Here is a 22,339-nt window from a genome sequence, read left to right on the forward strand (position 1 = left end):
AGAAGAGGGGAGAATAGTGCATGCAAGCACCCTCATCTCAAAATCATTAAAAAATATATTAGAACCCTTAATATTTTGAGGTGCTTACAACTTTTTCTAAGAGATTAGAGAATAAATAAAAACAACAAATCAAAAAAGTAGGAGAATGAAGGTTCACAATCGAATTTCCAGCAAAAAATTAACTAAACACAATTATTTTTTAGAAAAAAGAGAGATAAAAGGTTTTAAAAAAGATAAAAATATATTAACAATAAATTAAATTTATTTGCAATGGTTATTGGTGTTTCAAGTTTTTTTCAAAAAAAACTTTGTACCCTTTTTTTCAACCTATATGCCTCTCCCTGTGTACATATTGATCATAGAATAATATAAAATAATAAATAAAAATTATATATTTATTCAAATAATAAAATAAACTATTTAATATAATAAATTAATAATTTTATTCCTTATTTTAATAATAAAATAAATTATATGAATATAATATTTTTAATAAATTTACATGTCCGTAGAAAGCACTCACACAAATTTTTATGAAATGTTTGATTGGAATAAGAAATTTAGGAATTCGTCTGTTGAAGAACGGATTGTTATGATTTTATAAATGAAAATTAGAATATTTTGTCTATGATATTTATTATTTTCCCTCCATACACAGATTCTACGTTTAAAAATACAATTTAATGGATTTTTTAAAATAATTTTATTATTAAAAATGAAAATTTTAATATTTTTAATTTAAAAAATAAAAAATTTAAGTTTTTATGTAATTTTATAAGAATTTATTTAATTTTTTTTATTAAAAAATGAGACAGACAGTAATAAATTTTAATTTCATAATATTAAAATTATTTTTAAAAAAATATAAGGTCTCAAGTCGGATAAAGAAATATATTGATCGGGCCCATTTAAGGTACTTAGGATTGGGGCAAAGAGATGGTTGGGCCGACCAAACAGAATCATAATAAATAATTAATAAAGAAAGACGCGTAGGATCAAGTGCGTGCTATCCTTCGGAATAAACTCTGTACATGTGTCGCATCGAAGCCAAAATCCGTGGGCGTTAAAGCTGAACCTACCAGCCTCGGCATCTGATCCGCATCGATAGTGAAGCTGTTTTCTCCTCGACTAAGCTTTAGCCTTGGCTTTTTCTCTAAGCTGCTTTGTTTTTCCTTTTACCACCCGTCTATCGATCCTCATTTGAGGAAACAAACTTCGTCTTAGCGTTCTCTTCTAGCATATCTAACCTTTCCCTCTCTCAGGTATCTTAACGTTCTCGTTTAGCTTCATCAACTGATTTAATTAGATGATTTGGTCGATCATTTGATTATTTATTACTTTAACCATATTGACCGTTGTATTCCTGGGTGGAAAGTGAAAATGGAAATACTGAAATCAGCTAAATTCTGAGATTTTTTTTAAAATGGCTTTAGCGTTTGTACATTCTGTTCGATTCTGAAATTCTCTGTATTTGAATCTTAGATGGCTTCATCGGTTCTAATCTGCGACAGCCAGCCATGGAAGGACTTGAAGGTGACAAAAAAAAGAGGAAACGAAGCCCATTGCTTTGTATTAATAGAAACTGGCAAGATACTATTATTACTAATTCGGTATTTGATGGACAATAAACTTATTCATTTGTGTAGGCCCATGTTGAGGACATCAAGAAGACCCATTTGCGCGATTTGTTGAGCGACACTGAGCGATGCAAGTCAATGACGGTGTATGTTTCAAAGTTTCTTCCTTTTTTCTCTCATATTTTGATATTACCATGAAATGGTTAGCAATTGTGTTAGAAGGTGTTTTGTTTCCTAATGCGGGCTGCGTTGTCCATAGCGAGTTTGACGGAATTGTGCTTGACTACTCACGGCAACAAGCCACTGTGCACACAGTGGATAAGCTGTATAACTTGGCAGAGGTGAAGTTGGGTTCTTTCTTTGTTGGATGTAGCGGTATTTTGACATAATTCTCTTATTATACTTGCCTGTTTATGCAGGCAGCGCTTCTCAAGGAAAAGATTCATCGCATGTTTAATGGGGAACGTGTAAGTCAAATTTTTTCCTCCATATTTCAACTCTCATATGTCAGCTTTTCTCACATTAGCCGACTCAGACACAGACACATTATTTGACATGAAAACATAGGGTTGTTAATGTATATATATATATATTCCAATAGTTTATTAGAGTTGCCTAGGTGTGTAAAGTTCTTGATTTAATAGGGAAGTTATCATTCTTTGCATGTTTGTTATATATTTGAGCAGATTTATGTGTTCTGATATTTCTTCAAAATCTCGAAATTAACTTTTTCCTTTTACTACCTCGCTTCATATTTTGGTGGCTTTTTCAGATCAACAGCACAGAGGATAGGTCAGTCCTTCATGTAGCTCTTCGTGCTGCCAGAAATGCAGTTATAAACAGTGACGGCAAGAATATTGTACCATATGTTTGGAATGTCCTTGACAAGATCAAGGAGTTCTCTGAGAGGGTCCGCAATGGTTCTTGGGTAATCTGCAGTCCTTCTACTGAGTTTAAGTCTTCATACAATATACCTTCCTGAGTTGTATGGTAACAGGCTAATGTTGGTAGGTTGGAGCTACAGGGAAAGCACTGACAAATGTTATTGCCATTGGTATTGGTGGCAGCTTCTTAGGCCCTCTTTTCGTGCATACCGCACTTCAAACAGGTAGACTGATGATTCCTTTAAAAGTAGCTGCTCTGATTTTTTTTTGCTCAGTTTTTTTTTCCTGACATAAGTTGATTCTGTCTATGTGAAAGCTCGCTGAAAGCATTAATTGTTTACTAAATGGCAACTTACAGATTCTGAGGCTAGCCAATGTGCGAAAGGCCGCCAGTTGCGATTGTAAGTACTCATCACCATAGCTTTGCAATTTCTTGATTTTAGTATGAACGGAACTATACTGTTCTGCAGATCTTTGTTTGTTATGTATTTGTTTTACTCCCAATGTCTGTTTTTTGAACTCTTTCCCAGACAAAACAAGGTCTCAAAGTTCCAGGTTTTTAGCAGATGTCCATTTGCCTTCAGCTATTAAAAAAAGTTCTTTTCCAGTAAAATCTAACTTCCATTTCCATTGATTGATTCCTAAAGAAGGCATAGAATCCAGAAATGTTATCTAAATTCTAATGTCTGAACATTTTGTTGGGTTTGAGAAGTAAAAAGTGTTTATGCATTGCAAGTGATGAAACTGATAAAAGCTACCAATATGTATATTATTACTTTCCTTCCCTCTGTTTTTGCTGAGAGGAGTGATATGCAGAACATGTAAATGCTAGATTTTTTCTACTGATACATCAGTGCACATTGTTTATTTCCAGGGGTTAGCATTTAATGTGACTTTATTTCCAAGAGTTAGTATTTAATATAATAAACTGTCATAAAACTGTAACATGCCATCTTCTCAAAAGAGTTGGAGTGCTTATAGCATATGAATTTTCATTGGATATGTTTTTGCTTATGACCATATCTTACAACTCACTACATATTACTCTATGATACAATGTGATCTTTGTTTTGTATTTGGTGCAGTCTTGCAAATGTCGATCCAATTGATGTTGCTAGAAATATTGCTGGCCTGAATCCTGAAACTACCCTTGGTAAATAATCACTCTTTGTTCGTTCTTGTCTCTTTCTATTTGTTTTTTTTTAACTAGAACTTCGTTTTCTGGCTTCTAATTGTAATTTTAGGCCTTTTGACCTTTACTTGTAGTTGTTGTGGTTTCTAAAACTTTTACTACTGCTGAAACTATGCTGAATGCACGGACATTAAGGGCATGGATTTCAAAAGAACTTGGGTAAGTGCTAAATATTATTGCACGTTCTTTTCGATTTCTGGAAATATCTACCACTGGAACTTGAAATATAGTCAGTATATGGAAAATCAATACATATTAAGGTTAAATGACGCATTTGCCATCATCTTGGAGTCCTTGCAAATAATTTGACATATGATCTACTATATTATTCTATGCATTTTGAAATTGTACCATCTCTTGTTTTGATTGTAACATGTAAGTTGTTTCTAAAATTCTTGCAGACCTTCTGCAGTAGCAAAGCATATGGTGGCAGTTAGCACAAATCTTACGGTACAGTTATCTACTTTTTGTTCATTTCTATTTAGAATAATTTGGCAGACATGGTTTAGTCAGCCCTTTCTATATATTAATGTGTGGATAAACTGAAATGAAATGCCTATGAACAAAGTATTTAATGTATATCAACTATATTATGAGTACAATTTTTAGTTGGCGGTCTATAGCTTCAATTTTTCCTTTTAAAGTGCAGCTTGTAGAAAAGTTTGGAATTGATCCTAATAATGCTTTTGCATTCTGGGACTGGGTTGGTGGCAGATATAGTGGTAAGTTTCTTCCCTTTTTCTGGGATAACACTGATCAGTTTGACATTTGAACTTATTAGATTGTTGTTGCAGTTTGCAGTGCTGTTGGTGTATTGCCTTTGTCTCTCCAATATGGTTTCTCTATTGTTGAAAAGTATGGTAGCTTCCAGTTGTTTTATTTCTTTCTATTTCTGAATTTCTTGCTATTAAATGCTGCATGTTGCAGATTTGGTAGAATGTTAAATTTGTTTCTTGTCATCTCCCTTCAATAGTTAACAAAAATTGGAAGTTTGAAAACATGGATATAAAGAAATCTTCTTCTTGCTGAATCCTGATCACATAATATTTTCTCTCCATGTCCCTTTTCCACTTTTATCTCCTTTTTGGCCTCCCTTTCTTCCCCTGTTTGAGTTGCATGGAGAGGTGTGTTTCTTTAGCTGCATTTTATTTTAGTCAAGTGGTGATTGGACATTGCTTTAGTTTTCCTTGATAACTGGAGCATTGAGGGTTAAGTTGAAACTATTCCACATGAACAGGCTGCAAACAAAAATAAACACATTTGATATCTTTAAGAGTCTGTTGGAGCTACATTTGTATGCCTCTTGCAACATTATCTTCATGGTTTTAAGCAAAGAATTCTTTATCTGGTGTATCGATGCATGACATGCATATGCTTGTTTTATTTCTCTCAGTACCGTAATTACTAACTCTTTTGCTAATCTAACAATTAATTTATAGTTGTCTTCTTATGATTTCATTGCCCTAATACATTAAGATATTTTTATTTATTGTTTCAAGGTTCTTGAAAGGAGCATCAAGCATTGATCAACACTTTACTTCAGCATCATTTGAGAAAAATATTCCTGTAAGGCGCCAGTACAATGAATGTTATCAGATATTTTTTTATTTTTCCATCAGTGTTGTTCACTACTTCTAGCATTTGGTGTGCTCTAGGGAGAATCAAGCAGTTAGAGGTTTGGATGACAAACGATTTTGGTCTTGTTGAGACATTGCATTCACTGAGATCTACTCCAAGCCTTTCATGCTTTGGCTTCATTTGTGCTACATATCATTCATAGTAGAGTATATTCTAAATTGTCTTTTGGTAGATTATCTTGATGGTCATTGGATATGCATCCTGGATTTGCTTTATAAAATCCTTAAGATATCCGTTATTTTGTCCTACAGGTACTTTTAGGTTTGCTGAGCGTATGGAATGTTTCGTTTCTTGAATATCCTGCCAGAGTGAGTACTTTTTTATTGTACCCTATTTGAACTACTACTTGTTTATTTTCTCAAATATTGTGTGTTTTAAGGGTCACCTCATAACTCATTGGAATAAACTTTCAGGCCATTTTACCTTATTCCCAAGGCTTGGAGAAATTGGCTCCACATATTCAACAGGCAAGTCTTCCAGTGCCCTCAGTTCTCTCTCTCTCTCTCTCATTATAAAGATTTGAATTCTGCTTCTTATTGTAAATTTACTTCAATTTAGGTTAGCATGGAAAGTAACGGCAAAGGGGTATCTATTGATGGTGTTCCACTTCCCTTTGAGGCTGGGGAAATTGATTTTGGTGAACCAGGAACAAATGGTCAGCACAGTTTCTATCAACTAATTCACCAGGTGACTCCCGCAGTTTGATATATATTTTTAAAATGGACAGCTACATGGGACCTCTTGATTATAAATGAATTCCTGAATCTTGGTTCCAATGTGGGAAGATGCTTTTGTTCTGCTATTAACTTCTAAGTAATTATTTGAGCCATTAAATTCCAAGTATTTATGGCTTTAGCTTTTTCTTTACGACTCTGTTACTCCTGCTCCCAACTACTATCGCATCACATTGACTTTACTTTCCTATTACAGGGATAAAATTTTAGGATTATGGCCAATGAATGGATTCTTTTCTCCAACTTGATGGAGGTTATGTTTTGCTGCAAGATTTTCTCATAAACGCTACTCAATTGACTTGCATTTGTTGTGATGAAATCGACTCAATGCTCATCTCAAAAATAGATCATCCTTGCATGGCCTCAACCATTATTTCCATCACACATTTTGTTTTGATAAAATTGAAATCTCTATGTTTATGATGCATTATGCTGACTTGAATGGCTGCTTATATGAAGCAACATGGATTTTTTTTCCACTGTGTGTATAACCGCATACCTATGAATTTATTCAATTGACAATGCATTGCAAGACACATTAATGCTATTTTTTCTTCTTGAATCTTCAGGGACGTGTAATTCCCTGTGATTTTATTGGTGTTGTGAAGAGTCAGCAACCTGTATACCTTGAAGGTTTTGTAAATTTTAGAAATCAGAAGTTCTTTTTTGAAGGATTTACACGGCATGCTTATTTGACTTAAATTTTTATTTTTATTGTTTTTTAAACAGGGGAGGTTGTGAATAACCATGATGAACTCATGTCTAACTTTTTTGCACAGGCAGATGCTCTTGCTTATGGAAAGGTACATTTATACTTTCTCTTATCAATTTTGAAGTTATCAACGAATTATGCCTAGAAGCATTTATATCCTTTCTAAATAATGAAGAAAATTTTAATCATCTAGAAAACTTGTGGTTTAGAATGATCACATTAGCTCCTAACAAGAAGGTCATTTTGTTCACAGCATTCCTTTAATTTGCATGTATAGCAAAGATGAAGAGAAATTGAAAGATAAATCGAGAGCAAATATGTATCTGTATGCTTTGGGTACAAGATGCTTTTCCATTTACATCATAATTAAGTAGTTGATTTACATTTAAATGCTTGGTCTTTTGCAGACAGCTGAGCAGTTGCAAAAAGAGAATGTCCAGCAGCATCTAATTCCTCACAAGGTTAAATTGCTTGCTGCTTCTCTATTAGTTATTGCTTTATTTCCAGATTATTATTCTTAGTTTCTTTGTTAATCCTCTTTCCAGACCTTCTCTGGCAATAGACCTTCTCTCAGTATTCTACTTTCATCATTGGATGCTTACAAAGTTGGACAGGTTTGTGGTTTCTTACTTGTTAGTAGAAGGTTGATGCATATTTTTTCAAGTAATCCTGGAGAGGAAATTTGCTGATATTAATGTTTATTTTTTATGACTGAGTTTACTTGAAATGGTTAGAACGTATGATGAATTAGCATTCACGTGCAGATGTTCATTTATCTTACAACACGGCTGGCAGCCTGAACTTTCTATGGCTAATAGTTTGAGTTGAAGTCTATTTTGTGCATGAATTGTGCTAGCTAGCTACTTAATTCCAGCATTTAATAATCAAGATAAAATTCCCATTAGTAAAGCAAAAACATTTGCATAAGAATAGAAGTGGCATGTGATTCAGACTTCGTACTTGAACATTATCAATGATAAAAGAAAAAATATCTGTGACCCCAATTGCCATTCTTTGTCTACACTTTTCTGCTAGCTTATTTGGGTACTCACATGCTTAGAAGTTCTATTTTTCATAATTTACATGGTGCAAAATTTATATATAGTGTTATTGCTCTATGCATTCTACCTGTTGCCATAAAATCAGGCTTTCAATTTCAGTTATTGGCAATCTACGAACATAGAGTAGCTGTGCAAGGCTTCATATGGGGAATCAATTCGTTTGACCAGTGGGGAGTTGAGTTAGGGAAGGTAATTTAGGAGAGCTTATGCACTTAATTCCCTGCTACAATAGTGTGCTACTCCAAGATTTGTCTTTTTACTTGACATATATGTAATCATATCTGCCTAAATTTGTTAACAGTCACTGGCTACGCAAGTTAGAAAGCAACTAAATGCATCTCGTACAAAGGGAGGACCAATTGAGGGCTTTAACTTCAGCACTACAACAATGCTCGCAAGATACTTGAAGGTAAGGCAGAGTATTCACATCAGAGGAAGGGTAAATGGCCAACATATCATGCAAACAGTTATAGGAAGTTTATTGAAGATTAAAAAATAACAATAATAAAATGTGGCAGAATGACTAGGGTATAAACATCATGGAGTTGTCACTGAAATTGAACTATACTTGGCAGGAAAGCTCGGATGTCCCAGCTAATCCTCAGACTCTTCTACCTCGGATATGATTCTGGATACTACACACCGGCTCACTATTTTGTCTGATTATCTGAAAGGTTGTTGGCTTCATTTTCAGTTTATCTAAATATTGCAGACGCAGCATATTGCTTACTTCTCTCCGAGTTGAGGAGACTTCTAATGTTTTATGATCCTCTTTAACAAGAGCATGGCTATTATATGAGTATACGCATAAACTTCACATGCACAATAATTATCATGGAGTGAATTTCCATGCAAGTTTTGTTCATCAATACCAAATAAAAAGTGTGCTTCCATTTTTTTTCTCTACCGAGTCCATTTTGTTTATATTAAGCATTGAAGAGCCTCCCCAACGTTTTAACATTACCCTGGGAACTGTTCCTTGACATCAGAAGAAAGGAGAGAGAGAAATGAAAGCAGTGGAATGATAAAAGTGATACCAATAACAGTGGCAAGGAATTATATTTACTTGCACAGATGGCTCTGACATCCGAGTTCAACATGTAAATTATAACCCAGCGGAATGGATAAAACTTGCAAATTGTAAGGATGCTGAAGCCAAGCTACATGAGCTAAAATTGCCTCTTAATGAAAAAAAGAAAAAAAAAAAAAAAGTAGGCCTAAGAGCTTAATGAATTGGCCCATGGTAAGCCCTTCCACAAGAGGCAATTTGTATTGGAAGGAATACTGATGATATGGTGTCTCTTCACCTGGCACTTTCATATGGATGGGGTGTGGCGACATGAGCCTTGCCCTTGAGGTCAGAGAAGATGAAAGAGCACCAGGGAAAGAAATGCGTCTTTCAAGCGTAAAACGGGCATCTCTTCTAGTCAAAATTCAAAAACTTGCATAAAAACCTCAACCGGGATTTGGCATACATAAAACATCAAGAGTTCTTGACGTTCTCATTCTAAATCTTTTCCAAAATATGCAGTCTTTTCCAGTCTTCTATCATCTGTGCTCATCATTGTATGGGTATTTCTGTTCTGCCCATGTTTTTAATTTACTTTTTTATATCCTACCGAATAGTGATTTGATCAATCACAAGGAATCAGACTAATCACAAGGAAGACAACAACGGTGCAGCTTTATATAGAAAACATGGCAGTATAATCCAGCGGAGACTGGGAATTGTCCTTTCCTTGATTCATCAATTGTTTTAGATTGTCATTTCAAATACCTCAATGGCTACAAATTTACTTTGATTCAGCTCATTTGCATCATTATGAGCTACAAAAGAAAATAAACATCCAAAACTATCTTTTGAACAGTTAATTTCCTGAAAATGCAAAATGCAGAAAACTCAATTGTAGTGATTGGATTTATTTATCTGATTAGCTTGCATATTTCATGTGCAAGTAAAGGTGCATAATTTCGTCTAAATATCTTCATGACATTCCGAATTCGAATTTTCTTGAAAACCACTTGCAGAACAGGGGCTTTTCTTCTTTCGATTCTTAAGCAAACCATCTGTTTGCTTAAGTTACTGAGCCAAGCTGTCCTAAGAACCCCCCCAAAAGGAAAAGCAAAGATATCTTAGATCATAGTAAATACAAACAAATACCCAAAACTCAAATGCCAGTTGAACCGAATCCTCCTTCACCTCTCAAAGTTGTATCCAAATCCTCAACTTCCACAACATCAGGAGTCATAATTTTCTCGATAATTAGCTGGGCAATCCGATCTCCCACTTTAACATCAAAATCCATATCCGAATGATTAAACAATATAACCCCAACTGGACCCCTGTAATCAGCATCTATCACACCTGCACCCACGTCAATGGAGTGCTTCCATGCTAATCCTGATCTAGGCCCTGCATTGAACAACAAAAACAAGTCATTCCCAGGAGAAATTCATTCATCTAAGAGAGGAAAAAGGGAGGATACCAATTCGAGCATATGTTCCTTCAGGAATGACAATGCTCAGATCTGTTGGGATAAGAGCCTTCCCTCTAGCAGGGACCCTAGTCTCAGTTGCACTGCACACCAAAAAATGAAACCGCATGAAAATTGAATCCCCATATTTTAGATAACTTCTGAGAAATTAGAAGGGAAGAAAGGAAATTTCCACTTTCGCCATCATACCTGGAGAGATCATATCCCGCAGATAAAGGAGAAGCTCTGGAAGGCAAAATAGCTTTTTCAGAGAGCTTTTTAACCCTAAATAGAGCGACCGGAGTTTCTGAGACCTCATGAACGCCATTCTGTTGAAGCTTGGGAATCTTGGGAACCGGTTCTTTGATTTCAGGGCTGTTATTCTGAACTTCGGCTTGAGCCATCCTGGAGAAACGGCAGCGAGATGCGAATATAGGGAGAAACGGCAACGAGATGCGAATATAGGGAGAAACGACTTTGAAGGTGGGAGAAATGCTGGATTTGAGGGATTAAATAAAGAAGGAACCGCGCAAGATTTTCCGATTAATGGCGCCAAGGTTTCCCACCATAGCATTTTGGTGGCATTGTACGTTCGTATTCAGTAAGCAGGTTGTAAGGTTTATGACTTTTGGGCTTTTCCAGGGAGCTTGCTAACGTACGCCCACGGATGATACCGTTTTAACCTATACATCAATCTAACAAAATTTTTCAACCGCCACATTAATTTTATCTTATTTTTTAAAAAATTTATAAAAATATCTCAACGGAAGAGTGACTTACTTTCCTTTTATTAAAAAAACTTTAATTTTTAAAAAATTAAATAAAAATACTTTTAATATGCCTGAAATTCGATGAAATAATGGAACGAGAGATAGATAATAATTTAATTTATAAAAAAATTAATGACTCTGATTGAATCTTTAAGAGTTAATAGAAGCTGAAAGGTTTCTGATTCATGGAAATTTAGATTTAAAAAAAGGATTATGACTAGGGTGCGCCGTATTTGGTTCAAATTAAAAAAATCGATCGAATCAAATTGAATTAAAAATTTGATTTGATTTTTTATATATTTTAGTTCGGTTTGATTTTATTCAGAAAAAAATCGAAAAACCAAACTGAACTGATTAGTGATAATAATATATTTTTTCAATAATATAGAGAAATTAAATTATATTAAAATTAAAATATTTTAATTAAATTTTAAAATACTTAAAATAAAGTGTAAAAAATAAAAAAATTATTAAAAATTAAAATCGATCAAACCGAATTAAATCAAACCGAATCAAACTGATTCAGTTCGATTCGGTTTCTGACCAAAATCGATTCGGTTCGATTTTTATAAACATTAAAATTTTGATTTTCAGTTTATTCGGTTCTGTTCGGTTTTAAACCAAACCGACCGAATACTCACCCCTAATTATGACATTTTAATCAATGTTTTTTGGAATTGAATAGTGATATAGTAAATATGTCAGACAACTCATTAATAGATTTTATTATATTCATCATGCACGTTTTTTCTATTAATCTTATTGCATGTGTAATTATGATTTTTAGAATCTCTATATACTTTAGAGAAAACGATGACTGATGTCGAATATCGGTGATGTCAATTTACTTATTTCGAAAATAGATATGGTTATAGGCGTAGGAGGTATGATTTGCACAAGATCAGCTTTATGTAGTTCAATTAGATTGGAGCTTGGCATGGAAACTCTTTCGTTCTCTTGTACATTTGTCACAATTTCAATTTTAATGAAATTTATAATTATTATGTCATTAGTTCTAAATAGATACTAAAATCTTAAAGTTTTCTAATTATACAATCAAATAAAATTTTAATATCTAATAAAATTTAATATTTTTAAAATGGGTGTAATAAGAAAGTTAATAAAAATTATATTTTTTAAGTAAAATAGATAAAAATTATAGTATAGGGTGAGTATTAAAATTATTTATAAAACTCTAAATTTTGAGTTTAAATTTTAATCAAAGTTTAATAAATTCCAATGGAATTAAATGCCCATAGCCTTAGAAGGATAATTTACAAATTCAAATTTATCTAAATGTACAGGAATATGCTGATCAGCTCTCATTTCTCCCTCTAACAGAAAAATAAAAATAAAAATAAAAAAGAAGAAGAAGAAATAGCTCTATCGTTGCTGCTCTCCGCCTTCTTGCTGATCTCTCTTGAGATCAGCAGGAGGTAGAAAGCAATCCATTGACAACCCACAAATATTAAAATCAACTTCTTCAATTCTCCATGTTTCTTCAATCTTCCGCTTATGGTTAAGCGAGGCTCCGTGTCTGTGTAATGTTGTACTGGTCTTTCCACTGTGTGCTATATTGATGCCTTCAATATATCTATAATCCTCAATCACTGACTCCATACTTGTTTTCCATAACACACTATTATTCCCTTTTATAGGCTTCATCTTCACCAGCTTTGTGTCTTCGAATTTGACGAGCAGCCCCGTTCTTTGGCTGAAGTAGCCCCATGTTGTATGGTGAAGGATTTCAGTGGTAGGTGAAGATTGAGTTTTGAGTATGTTTGCATCAGTCTCCACCTTCAGCTCAAAACAATCTTCATCATTCACATTCTTCTCTCCAGTGCAGACTGCCTCTAAGAACAAGTTGGCTGTGCACCTGGGGTCCAATCCCTGGTGAGGTCAAACAATGAATATTACGTAGACAAACTTCTAATTTTCCAATCACATAATTATGCTGATGAGCAAGACCATTCAAGTTTATTGACACAATACATGCAGGAAACAGCTTAAAAGGCCTTTCTGCAAGTTAATTCATTGCAAAATGCTCTTCACTATGAAAAGGTTCCTCTTTTCTTATTAGATGAAAAGGGGGAATTTGAACTCCTAACTTCTTTTCTGCTGAAGTTACGTATATATATGAGACATTATGCAGCATTAGAAGTCTATATTGAAAGAAGATTACCTGGAAGAAACGTCTCAAGGGTCTTGGTGGGCCTCTATTGGCATGACTAGGTTGGGAAGAGGACTGGTTCCACGCAACCTTACCATCACTACCTGCACTAACCTTGTAACCGGCAACAACTAGTTCAAAGTACCAAAGATCAGGGTTTTTCTGCCAAATCACAAACCCACCAGACTCAGAATCGCCCCCCGCGTGCACATTATCGTCATCCTCGTGCATATCTGACGCAGCCATCTTAACCTGTCCTACCGCATACATGCTGGTCACTGAATTTAGCGTCACTGATCCTCCTGTTGCTGCTACATATTGCTGCACTATATATTGCGCAGTAGAAGCTTCCTGTTCATTAATTTAACAAACACTGTACATTATAAATCCAAAGAAAAAGAAATCCAACTCTAATTCCTCTTGTTTTCATTTAATTTTCTTATATTAGCATAAAAAAAAATTTGAAATGCTGACATCTATAAAGAAATATTAAATTAAATCAAAATATAAACATGGGTAAGATTCCAAGGTAGTAAAGAAGTCCCGATATAGTGTTTAACAAGCTAACACTGCAGCCTGAAACTCTTTACAGGTTAAAGATTTGAGGTTGAGCTTCAAGTTCCACTTGTGCTGGTATCATTCATTTTTATATGTAATTATTTGTTTAATTACTTCGCATTCATTTTGACTTTGGCCAATTTCTTCTAATCATATGTTTCATGATTTTCGGGGAAGCAAAAAAAAAAAAGCAAATGCATTCTGTGGAAAACCTAGCTAGGTTTTGATTGAAAGGGAAAAAGAAAAAAGGAAAAAGAGCATTCTAATACATACAATAGAACAATCTCTGAAGGGGCGAGTGACAGGCTGATCCGGGTGGACTTGAAGAGGGATAAGTGGAGAACCAACAAGCTTGAGCAATGCAATAAACTCATTGTTAGATTTAGCTTGGAGATGCGATGATTTATCTGCAGATTGAGCACACATCATAGCACGCATATTTGCCCATCTCGAAGCCCCATTACTTCCCATGCTTGTGAACATCTCCTCCGGAATAGGAACCTCCAGGACGATGTCAAGCCCATTTTCCTTGTCGAAATTTGGGCACAGTTTCCTCATATCAATCAACAAACTATCAGAAGAAAAAGAAAAACAGAGAAAAGAGAAAGAGACCAATGCAAATGATAGGGTTAAGGCTTTTTTGTTTTATTTCTGCTCGTCTAAGGGAAGGTAACCCTTGAGCCTAGTTGTGTACGCACGATTTTAGCGGCTTTCTTCTGTTTAATTATGTAACCTATGAGTTGCCATCTCTACGGATCACCAATTCAGTGTTTTTCTTCTTTTTCTCAACACCTTAACCAATTGGGGGTCGACACGTCAAAATTGTAGTGGGATGATTCACTGTGGGGGAGGCCCCGATTGGTGGTCGTAAAAGGAAATGGCAATACTGAAAAGCAAGAAATAATTACTAAGTTGACATCACCTCGTTACGTGGACTGGTCGGTTGACTATTGCGAAATAAGCTACCTTTGACGGATCATGCGGAGCCGGCTCCAATTATATATCGCCCACACCACACCTCCTCCTCAGTTGGTTTCAACAAGCAAAACAACTCGAGACTTTTGCGAGTGAGGGGAGCCTAGAGCCAGTAGTTTGAGAGTTGATCAATGGAACCAGTTGTCTAATTTGTTGCAATTTGCCTTTTTTAACATGTCAGTTTGCAATGGTAACAGTGCCGTTAAATTAATTTAAATAATTTTTTAAGTTTTTAAATTTAATTTTTTAATTAATTTAAATTATCTAATAGTTTCAAATTAATTATTATATAATTCTAAATCAATCTGGGATTTAGAAATTGCACATCCCAACCTGTGAGCCTTACAATAACGATCCAAAGTTCTTGTTTTTATATTTTATTTGTTTAATTTAATTCTAATAGATATTTGAATATTAAAATTATTTCTCATACGAATTTGATTGGCTTACTTAATGGCATATGCGTAAATTGGAGTCTGCTCTCGTCTAGTCAATTTTCTTTTGTGTTGAATTTGAATTATAAAAAAATATATATATTGATTATGTTTTAAATATTAAAAATTATAATGATAGATTTAGATCCATAATAAATAAATATATTAAGTTGAATTTTGAAAGGTTTTAAATTTAATATCTAATTCTTTATTTTTTAATTATAAATAAAATATGAAAAATTAAAAATAAATATTATAATGGATACTTTAATATTTAATTACTTTTTATTATTCATTCATGAAATTAATTAATACTAATAAATAATAAGATAAATTAAAAATAGAATAATATATGTATATATAAATGTAGAGGTCATAAGCTACAGCTCGAGTGTAATGTTTAGTGAAAATGTCAAAACGCGTGTGCACAGCAGATGCAGAATTTTGTTTTTTGTTTTTTAGCATTTGGGGGTATTGTGGAGTTGAGCGGAAGATGGATATGTGGCTCAGCCCATGAAATTTGTCGCTTCTGCGTCTCGGTAAGCAACCTACCGATGCTCACCTGTGTCGAATTAATTTCCTATAGTTTTATTTAAGATAAATTTCGTCTTCATCCCTATGATTTTCCATTTATTATTTTAAAAATTATTAAAATATCTATAAATTTATAGTATTTTTATATTTAAGTTGTGTCAAAAATTATCATTTGTATTTTCTAATTTATTGAAAATAACCTTTTTTGTGTATTAATAATTTTTATGGGATATATTAAATTTGATGGAGTTAGAACATAAAAAATAAAAATGTTTAATTTTATAAATATAGAAATGTATATTATTTTTCATGTAACTAACTAATTTACTATTTTATATAAGGAGAAATTACCTTTATGTTCATAATATATGTCAAAATCAAAAATTTAGATTATTTTATTTTTAAAACTCAACAATTTAATTTTTATATTTTAATCAATTAAATTACAGTTTTTTTTATCTAATTATCTCTTAATTGTTTTTAAAATGATTTAAATAACTTTAAATTTATAGTTTTCTTAATATTTAGATCATGTCAAAGTTAACTCTTTTTATTAGCTCTGTATTTTAACTTTATTAAATTGAAAAAAATTCATTGTTTTAGGAAGGATCTTCAGTATAATAATATTAAAATATAGGGATCAAAAATTAAATTTAGAAATGGACGGAAAGTAAATTTTCTTTATTTAATTGTGAGGCGCTTTCATGGACTGTGTCAAATATATTTATGCATATGGCTGGATACAGCCATGTCCTTCTCAGTGTCACCTTAAAGCAAATTAATAATAATTAATAAGGATTACGTCTAAAGCTAGATTTTGCCATGGTCCATTTCGGGACGGTTTTGGCTATTCAAGTTTGTAGGAAGAGAGGGGATTGAAATTAAATATAGAATCGGTCCGATTTTAATTTTGATTTCATGTCTTTTATTTGGGTTTGAAAACGGTTTAATTTTCATTACACTGATTAAAAACAATTGATCTGAGTTAGGCTGAAATTAGTGGTATGAATCGTCTATTTCAGTTCAAGGCTCCCGTAGCACTGTGTACTGTTTGGTTTAAATAAAAAAAAAAACGATGAAATTCAATTAATTTAAATTTTTAATTTAATTTTTTATTTTTATAATTTGTTCAAGGTTTATTTTTAAAAATTTTAATTATTTCAGTTTAATTTTAACAAAAATAATAAATTGAACTAATTAGTGATAATAGTATATTATTTTTTTTATAATAGAAATATCAGACCATAATTGATATTGAAATATTTCAATTAAATTTTAAAATATTACAAATAAAGTATACAAAATAAAAAAATAAATTAAAAATTCAATCGATTAAATAGAATCGAATTGAATCAGATCGATTCGATTCAAATCGATTTTTTTATTCATAATCAATTTAATTTTTATAAATACTAAAATTTTAAAATTTAAATTTATTTAGTTTAATTCGATTTTAAATTAAACAAACTAAATATTCACCTCTAACTCTAAGAGAGAAAACTAAAACTAGCCCCTCATAGCCGGTCTAGTTTAAACCCATACGCCATTGAGCAGGGTAAATCTGAGTCCGGTTCAAAGCGAACATTATCTAACTAAGGCTAAATTTATGGGTTGGTTTTCAAAATTTTTTGGTTTTAGTTTCTCAGCATGTATGAGCATTCTTTCACTCATTTTTTGTACTTGTTATTTAATCCCATGTGATATAACAAATTAATAAAAATTAAATAATGAAATAAATCTAACTATTTTACGAGTGAATTTTTAAAATATGATAATTAATTAGTAATTTTTTTATAAAATAAATAATTATTTTTATACAAATATTTATTTCTATTTATTATGTTATATAAATGTTCTGTATAATATAACGGTGGTGCTCAATAAATATGCATGATAATAAGCCAGGCAAATTTGCAAAAATAATAGATATGATTGATTTGATTAACTGGGAGCTTTTCAACATCAAGGGACTCTTTCGTATTTTAGCTCCTTTGCAGTTGCTATATGATTGAGACTCTTTCAACGTTTTATTTATTTATTTATATTCTAGCATGTGAAACTTAATACTTGATGTTTTGAGATCCGAAAAAGTTAGAATTTTATAGAGTATGAATAAACTTTGTTTGAGAGGTTACCTATTCCTCCTTTATTCATTTTTTCTTTTATTTTCTAATGATGTATAACCGCTATTATACTATAGTGCCACTTGTTCTTATCACGCATTCTCGTATATATGGACATACTTGCTAATCCATACTGGTCAGACGGTCATTTAATTCTCCTCCGACGCGCATGCTGGTATGGCCGGAGCGTATTCGGGTTTATTCTCCTACTTCTCATCCCACTAGTACTAGGGTTTGTTCTCGAGATCCAGGCCTTGGATCAATCCGGCCTACTTCAATTACGGACTGGATGACATATCAATGGTACTAGGGTCTCCCCTTGAAATCTAGACCTTGGATTAATTCGGTCTGCATAGAGACCAGCAGTCAGTCAGCTGCTACAGTTTTAGTCAAGTGTCAGCCAGAGGTGAGTAGAACTGAACTAATATCTTATTTTAAAGTAATCAAACTTTTTGAGCATGTTCATGCATCATGAATGTCATATTATGTAATAGGTTGTTTGCATTAGAATTCACGAATATGATGCATTATATAATTTACTGTTGTTGTGGATGGATATTGGATGACCCACTAACCTTCAATATGATATGATATGATATAATACGATACGGAAGTCCAGGTCGAGACCCATTCTATGCCCCTGGCAATATGTAAGAGAAAGTCCAGGTCGAGACCCATTCTACGCCCTTGGCAATATATAAGAGAAAGTTCAGGTCGAGACCCATTCTACGCCCCTGGCATTTATGGATATGTTATGTTATGTTTAAGCGAAAGTCTTGAGGAGCTCCATCGAGGGCCGGGCACATTGGATATGTAGAGGGTTATTAGTGACAAGTCCATATTGATGTGAATTGTTTGTATTGTGGCGCATTTCATATGAACATATGTTTATTAAACCGTTTTTATGTTCTGCTCACTAGGCTCTTGTAGCTTATCCTTTTCCCCTAACCCTAAGTTTGTAGGTCGAAGATAGCTTCGGAAGTCGGCATAGTAGCTGGTATAGTTAATGTAATAGTATAGTTGTGGACATGTAAATTTTTAATGGATTAGAATTGTATTTAGCCCTAATATATGTTTTTATAAATCCCTATTTCATAATCTTTATGTAAAAATTTTAATGACGAGTTATGTTTGAATCAAACTTGAGACATGTGAGTACTTGATGATAGTTCTAGTGTGGGTTTTATGTATACAGTTTATGATGCATGCATAACTCAGACTTTGATTCGTGAAATGTTTAAGTTTTATAAAAATGTATAATCATGTATTAAATTTTTATAAGGTACATATGATATATAGTAGGCTTGCTATGGGTTCCGGCAACATTAAATCGATCTGAATCCTAGCGCTGGCAGCGGCTTGGATTCCTGGTCGTTACAATTTGCTTCAATTATGGACTGAATGACATATTGATAAATTGATTTGTTTGGTGAGTTCTACTAAGTTTTGGGTCTATTTTTTTTCTCTTGAGTCTTACCTCAGTCCAAATATCAAAAATCTGGTGATCATTAATATTTACAATCAAGATTATACAAACTAATTAAAAGATCGACCGATATTTAAAACCATTATGTACCTAATATATTAATTTTCTTTATTAATGAAATATATATCAGAATTTTTTAACAGTATATTGCAAATTAATAATCCTAATTAACCAAGTAAAAGATAAATTAACTAATTAAACATCGATTAAAAACATGTACAAGTATAATAAGGCGATTCATTAATTAATTCGTACATGAATATAGTGATAGAAAATATATAACTATTGTAAATATTATTAATAATAATGATACCAACCTATAATTTAATATAATTAATAGCTGTCAATGTGCATATAATGTCATCTAATATTTTTAAATCTTTACAGTTTATGCTTTGCATAATAAAGAAATTCAAAAAAATCAAGAGTATTTTAAAAGGAGAGGAAAAAAAAAAAGAATAAATATACGTGATTCCTAACAGAAACAAAAATCTCTCTCTTGCCATCCTCTATCTATGAAGCATTGACTTTGAATTAGCTTGGACCTGTGATGTTACATTTTTCTGGGTGATTTTTATTTTTTGAACCAAAATGAAAATTAAAGATCAAGATTCAATTACATATATTTGTCATCGGAATAAATTCGTAAATAATTTTTAAATGATTAAAAAATAAGATCCCATAATGAAGTAATGCTTTCCATATAGCCAAAGAAAATATAAAAAATTTATATATCGTAACTCAAAAACTATTAGATAATTTATGTACGGCTCCTCAATCATGGATTGAATAGATCTGAATTTAGACAACCATAACCCTCCATGGTCAAGCAATTTTACCGAATTTTATCAGAGAAAGTTTTTTTATATATTGTAATATTCCCACCACCTACTCTCACACACCCTTTCGAACTGTATGATTCACTATGGAATTCCAAGTAGCTTTCAGGGATGAACCATACATCACCACTTGGATTTGGTCATTTTTATTATCTAAACTTTGTCAATGCCGGCCTCTCTACTCACTATAAATACTTGTAGCTTCACCTTCACTTTTGTCTCGCACTGCATAAGTTTCAAAGAATCATCTAATACTAACAAGATTATGGCTAAGCGTTTCAAGCTTAAACTCTCTCGTGTCATTCCTTCATTTCAAATCTGTCGATCCAAAAATGCTTCAGAAATTCCAGTCCCAGTAATCTATCGGGTATCGCCTTTCAACCCAAAGGCACTTGATATCAATTACCCTAAACTCCCAGACCCACCACCGTCAACACCAGATACTTACAAACGCCATCTGTCAGGGAAGAAAGCTTCCGTTGGCTGCAGATGCCAAGCAAGATCACTCGCACAGTATCTAGCTGATTGCAGCTTCGACTCCCTGGATTTTGCACGGGAGAAAGAAGCTTATGAGCGGCGCCCCACCAAACTTCACCCATATATGGAGAGTATATCATTTTCCGATGAGAGTAACGGGAATATTTCACCGATTATAGCATCTGCTAGCCGGAAGAACAAGAAGAAAGAGGACAGGAAAGATTCCAATAAGGGTGAAATGGCTGTTTCATGGGAAGATGGTGGTTGCAGCTTTAGCAGCGAGGGTAAAGAAAATGAAGTAGAAACTGAAACCCTTCTCTTTCCTTCAAGAAGCTTCTCATATGATTCCTCGTATGACTTCTGCTATCCGTTTGTGAATACCACAACCAAGAAAACAGACAACGGAAACAAGAAAACAGGTGGAATGAAAATTCGAAAACTCAAACGCCAGGTTTCCAAGAACCAGAAGTTGTCGTCTCCAGAAGTTATTTCTCCGATGAGAGCATCAGTTCTGCGGAAGATGATATCATGCACGGCAGATGGGAAGGTGAAGGAGAGCGTAGCGGTGGTGAAGAAATCAAAGGATCCTTACGAGGACTTCAAAAGGTCCATGCTAGAGATGATATTGGAGAAGCAGATGTTTGAGGCCAAGGATCTGGAGGAACTTTTGCATTGTTTTTTGTCCTTGAATTCCAGGCAATATCATGGAGTTATTGTGGAGGCCTTCTCGGATATTTGGGAGACCCTGTTCTGTGATTCTCCTGCAAAGAAGCGAAATTCCGTGCATTTCTAGGTTTAAAAACTGAGGAAGGTCAAAGAGAAAGCGATTTCTTTTTTTCTTTTATGGAATTAGTTTTTCTGGAGATGAGTGCTTTTAAGGGATAACTATTTTTTGCTATTACAAGATGTTCTTGTTGCTACTTTAATTATGAACTTTTCTTCTGAAAAAAGATTATGAATTTTTCTCCCCTTGGGATATTCCTGTTATAAATGAAGTTAATTATCATATGAATATTAGCACATGGTATCATTCCACAATCTCCACCTAAGTGAAAGGTAAAACCCCAGAATTTAGTCATGATAATTAATTAAGTGATAGAAATTTGAATATGAAATCCATTAACTTTGTTTGAATTAAAAAAATTTATAAGAATTTAATTCAATTAAAATTTTTTTTATTTGAAATGGATTTTCATTTTCAAATAAAATGGCATCACGTACAATTTTATAATTTTATAATTTTATCTTAAAATTATTTTCTTACAGAATAATGCCAAATGTAGGATAAGGATATGAGGAAATAAATTAATTTAATTGTATAATTTTGCTTCTTCTCCCAGTTTATTTTACTCTTAACTTTTGTAGAATTCCAAATTTTATAATTTGAAAACAATTACGGGAATACCTAAATAAACTCATTGATAATTAATTATACAATTGACTCTTATATTGAATAGTTGAAGTAAAAATATAGAATTAATTCTTAAAACCAGAAATAGTGGAGAGTTTCTTTTTTATTCTGTTACCCAAGGTTGGTATACATGTGCAAAGAAAAGGTATCATCTTTCAATATATTTAATATTTTTTTTTATTAATTTTACTTTTTTAAAAGCCAATGTTAATGTTGTGGCCATGATAGGGAAGTTGCAAATAAATACCCCAACTCTCAAGTTTGGTAACATTTTGGGGCTGGGTAGCTAA

At 33.0% G+C, this 22,339-nt stretch overlaps 4 protein-coding genes across 4 annotated transcripts; 2 read left to right on the forward strand and 2 right to left on the reverse strand.

The window, feature by feature from the left end:
• The first annotated feature begins 1,016 nt into the window (after positions 1 to 1,016).
• LOC110606809 (glucose-6-phosphate isomerase, cytosolic 2B-like) lies at positions 1,017 to 8,702 on the forward strand. Its single transcript, XM_043953393.1, has 24 exons — positions 1,017 to 1,262; positions 1,483 to 1,533; positions 1,647 to 1,723; positions 1,837 to 1,918; positions 1,997 to 2,044; positions 2,350 to 2,505; positions 2,589 to 2,685; positions 2,820 to 2,862; positions 3,547 to 3,614; positions 3,728 to 3,812; positions 4,055 to 4,103; positions 4,303 to 4,375; positions 4,448 to 4,508; positions 5,153 to 5,219; positions 5,543 to 5,599; positions 5,705 to 5,758; positions 5,850 to 5,978; positions 6,595 to 6,658; positions 6,755 to 6,828; positions 7,145 to 7,198; positions 7,283 to 7,351; positions 7,898 to 7,987; positions 8,100 to 8,207; positions 8,374 to 8,702. Exons 2-24 carry the CDS (start codon positions 1,483 to 1,485, stop codon positions 8,422 to 8,424), a joined length of 1,707 nt encoding a protein of 568 aa, XP_043809328.1. The 5' UTR covers positions 1,017 to 1,262; the 3' UTR covers positions 8,425 to 8,702.
• Positions 8,703 to 9,688: 986 nt separating this feature from the next.
• On the reverse strand, positions 9,689 to 10,871 carry LOC110606808 (deoxyuridine 5'-triphosphate nucleotidohydrolase). The gene is made up of 3 exons (XM_021745796.2): positions 10,483 to 10,871; positions 10,285 to 10,376; positions 9,689 to 10,211 (listed from the first exon to the last, which is right to left on the reverse strand). The coding sequence occupies exons 1-3, from the start codon at positions 10,674 to 10,676 to the stop codon at positions 9,967 to 9,969; spliced, it is 531 nt and encodes a 176-aa protein (XP_021601488.2). The 5' UTR covers positions 10,677 to 10,871; the 3' UTR covers positions 9,689 to 9,966.
• A 1,505-nt stretch (positions 10,872 to 12,376) lies between these two features.
• LOC110606827 lies at positions 12,377 to 14,328 on the reverse strand. Its single transcript, XM_043953032.1, has 3 exons — positions 14,044 to 14,328; positions 13,225 to 13,563; positions 12,377 to 12,932 (listed from the first exon to the last, which is right to left on the reverse strand). Exons 1-3 carry the CDS (start codon positions 14,326 to 14,328, stop codon positions 12,426 to 12,428), a joined length of 1,131 nt encoding a protein of 376 aa, XP_043808967.1. The 3' UTR covers positions 12,377 to 12,425.
• Positions 14,329 to 20,205: 5,877 nt separating this feature from the next.
• LOC110605916 (transcription repressor OFP7) lies at positions 20,206 to 21,635 on the forward strand. The gene has a single exon (XM_021744600.2). It carries the CDS (start codon positions 20,328 to 20,330, stop codon positions 21,429 to 21,431), a length of 1,104 nt encoding a protein of 367 aa, XP_021600292.2. The 5' UTR covers positions 20,206 to 20,327; the 3' UTR covers positions 21,432 to 21,635.
• The last annotated feature ends 704 nt before the right edge of the window (positions 21,636 to 22,339 follow it).

The sequence above is a fragment of the Manihot esculenta genome, chromosome 18, assembly GCF_001659605.2.
Source record: "Manihot esculenta cultivar AM560-2 chromosome 18, M.esculenta_v8, whole genome shotgun sequence".
Taxonomy (NCBI): domain Eukaryota; kingdom Viridiplantae; phylum Streptophyta; class Magnoliopsida; order Malpighiales; family Euphorbiaceae; genus Manihot; species Manihot esculenta.